General features: G+C 53.1%; 1 protein-coding gene across 6 annotated transcripts; it reads left to right on the plus strand.

Moving 5' to 3' along the window:
- The first annotated feature begins 482 nt into the window (after positions 1–482).
- LOC125541694 (alpha carbonic anhydrase 1, chloroplastic-like) lies at positions 483–2,509 on the plus strand. Of its 6 annotated transcripts, none has more exons than XM_048705038.1 (7): positions 483–607; positions 747–819; positions 957–1,050; positions 1,140–1,351; positions 1,466–1,675; positions 1,762–1,944; positions 2,071–2,509. In XM_048705038.1, exons 3-7 carry the CDS (start codon positions 963–965, stop codon positions 2,221–2,223), a joined length of 846 nt encoding a protein of 281 aa, XP_048560995.1. In that variant the 5' UTR covers positions 483–607; positions 747–819; positions 957–962; the 3' UTR covers positions 2,224–2,509. The 6 variants fall into 6 exon arrangements, with proteins under 6 accessions (XP_048560995.1, XP_048560994.1, XP_048560991.1 ...); XM_048705037.1 differs by having other exon boundaries at positions 492–613; XM_048705034.1 differs by having other exon boundaries at positions 492–613; positions 1,143–1,351.
- Positions 2,510–3,143: the final 634 nt, after the last annotated feature.

Raw genomic sequence — 3,143 nt, forward strand, 5'->3', positions numbered from 1 at the left:
ATGGCATATCTACACGTAAATGCATGTGTGGCAACTCTAGGGAAAAATGACCGGACCCGCAACACGGTGCAACAAGGCAGAATAAAACGGCCCCTCCTAATTCCTATATATTGTTTTCTTGAAGTGATCATCTATTGTTCAAAGAGCGCGGGAAGAATTGACGTCTGCCAAAGGGCCTGAGCCGCGCGCGCGCCTGTGGTGCATACACGACGTGGAGGACGTAGTCAGAAACATGGGCGAGCCTCAAGGGTGTGGAGGACGTGGCCCAACAATCTCTGAAGCACGACTCGTGCATGCAGCATGCACGGTGAAATTGCTTAGCACGTACGTACGTGCTACGATTACCGCGGGGAGCACTAGCCACCACTCCTCCCACGCGCACCGTAACTCTCTGCAAGCAAGAGTGATGGGCCACATCGGCTAGTGGCGACCTGACCTGACCTGCCCTGCCCTGCCCTGTGTATAAATAGGAGACTGGAGCCATAGCTAGCACCTTCACCGGCAGCGCGCGTTCTTGCTCGGGTCTCGTCTCGGAAGAAAGATTCCAGCACCGAGAGCTCGAGGTCGACTACTCGCCTTTTGGAAAGGCTACTCGGGTTCTTGTGAGGTGACGGTGTGTGGCTATCAGCATCCCGGCCTACGACCTCATCTCTTCTCGATCGAGGCCCTGCATGATTACGCTCTTTTGCGCATGATCTTGTGATGGGTATAGCGAATCGCCTCACCTTCCCTCTGTCTTTTTGCAGGACCTTGCATCTCCAGTAGACCGGGCGCGTCCACTGCTCCCAGGACCAGAGCATCGCACTTGGCAAAGCAGAGGTAGGCGGAGCTCGGGCCGGCCGATGGCCACCACAGTGCCACAATTAAGCACTATCTGTCTATTCGCCCCCTATTTATTTGCGCATTCTACTTCTGTTCTACCTGCGGCTTAACTTCGAAGAACACACCCATTGCAGGAGAAGATGGGGAGTACTCGCGACGGAGATGCATCAGCCATTGCTCTGCTGCTGCTGTGCGCTTGCTTTCTCACCTCCCTTGCATGTGACAGCAGTACGTTAATTCTTCTTCCTAGCACATTTGCGGTTCGGATTTCACTGTGTTTTTGATGTATGATATGCCCAACCATCCTTGATGCGTAGCAGATGGTGCCAAGTTTGGGTACACCGGTCCTCTCGGCCCCGATCACTGGGGGGGATTGGACCCCAACTTCACGCAGTGCGCCATGGGGACGTACCAGTCTCCGGTTGATATCAAGACCAGAGACGTGGTTTACAACCCGATGTTGGGGCCTCTTCACAGGGAGTACACCGCCGCGAATGCTACCCTCGTAGACAACATCTTCAACATCGCGGTAATTTTGCTCTCAACCAAACGCCGCTTACCTGCCTTCTGCGTTCAGCAGTTTGCGTTTCATCCTCTCGCTGCGTTTCACTGTGTTCTTGTCCTGTGTGATCGGTCGATGCAGCTGCGGTGCGAGGATGCTGCTGGGACGGTGCAGATCGACGGGGTGAAGTACAAGCTGGACAACATCCATTGGCACTCTCCTTCAGAGCACACCATCAACGGCGAGAGGTTTGCGGTGGAGCAGCACATGGTTCACTTCAGTGACGACGGCAACATATCCGTCGTGTCGATCCTGTACCGGCTCGGCAGGCCAGACCCTTTCCTCATGCAGGTGAGTTTTGATCCTCAAAAAGTTTGTATGCCTTGACTGCGGATTCGTTTCTAGATTTGACCGTTTGGTCCGTTGATGGATGGCAGCTGCAGGATAAGCTATCGGAGCTCTACGTGGAGGCCTGCAGGGCCGAGAAAGGCGCTCCCATCCCCGCCGGAGTCGTCAACATGTGGCCGCTGCGGCGTTACGCCAACATGTACTACCGGTACGTCGGGTCGCTGACCACGCCGCCGTGCACCGAGAACGTCATCTGGAACATCCACGGCAGGGTACGTCGTCGTAACCGGCCTCCAAACCAGTTAACTTTTTTACTTTCGAAAAGGAGGATTACCGCTGAATCGCAGCTTGTGCTCTGAATTCGTTTGATGTTTGAACCTGGGAGAAACCTGGTGCAGGTGAGGGAGATGACGTTGGGGCAGGCTGCCGCCCTGATCGCGCCCCTGGAGGAGGGCTACCGGCGCAACAACAGGCCGACGCAGCCGCTCAACGGCCGCACCGTGCAGTTCTACCGCAGGTTCTGGAAGAAGAAGGGGAACGGGAAGCCGTAAGCCCGGTCGATGCGCCCCGATCGATGTTTGGAGATGATGATGATGTTGCAGTGTCTCTCGTCTTTGCTCTCGGTTCGGGAGAAAGTTATAGTAGTCGTTTATCTCTGCAAGTCGTGTTAGCATATAGGTTTGCTTTTATAGGTTTGCTTTATCGGTCTTGCTCTGAATTTGGTTAAGTAAGTGTTAGGTCTTTGGTATCTGTAAATGGGCCAGGAGGGTTGATGTGATCGATCCTTCTTTTGTCTACAAAAAGTTAAGCTAATCAACAAAGTTTCACTTTACGATCTGGTGATGGTCATGAAAACTGTGCGTCTTGCTCTGACCTCGCGGAGGCGGTGAGGAACTGACGTTGAAAGAGCATCTGGCCAGTTGAGACTCGTAACGAGAAATTCCCCCGAAAAATACCGTAATGACGTCTTGGATGAAACCCTTGACGATGCGCTCTTCCACGCGGGGCGTACGGCGTACCTATGCGCTCTGCGCCATATTGCGGTTCTATGTAAAAAAATCCTTATAGGAAACTTACGTAGCCTCATTTGGTTGGAAGAGAAAAAAAAACCCAGGCCCACCCTCTGAAATTGGGAGTTTTAGGAAGGACAGAAACATAACATTACGTAGCACGTTATGCAGGTGTACGGTGCACTGAGTTAGGGCGATCGACATAGGGAGACCACCGGCTGAGAGCCGCCCTCTGCTACCTTGATAGCCCCGCTAGTCATTGGTGCTGGTTATGTTTCAGCGTTGCGTCGCCCATGTTGCCTATGGCATATATCCCTTTCCTTTTCGTAGAACTTGACTTTGTGAATTCGTAAGGGCCTTGGTTTAAGACCGGGCAAGCGCCTCCGCTTTAAAAAAAAAACGTTATGCAGGCGTAGCATTTTTGGCCGCAAGACCATGCCGTGGGGATAAGAGCATCTCAT

The sequence above is a fragment of the Triticum urartu genome, chromosome 2 (assembly GCF_003073215.2).
Source record: "Triticum urartu cultivar G1812 chromosome 2, Tu2.1, whole genome shotgun sequence".
NCBI classification, from domain to species: domain Eukaryota; kingdom Viridiplantae; phylum Streptophyta; class Magnoliopsida; order Poales; family Poaceae; genus Triticum; species Triticum urartu.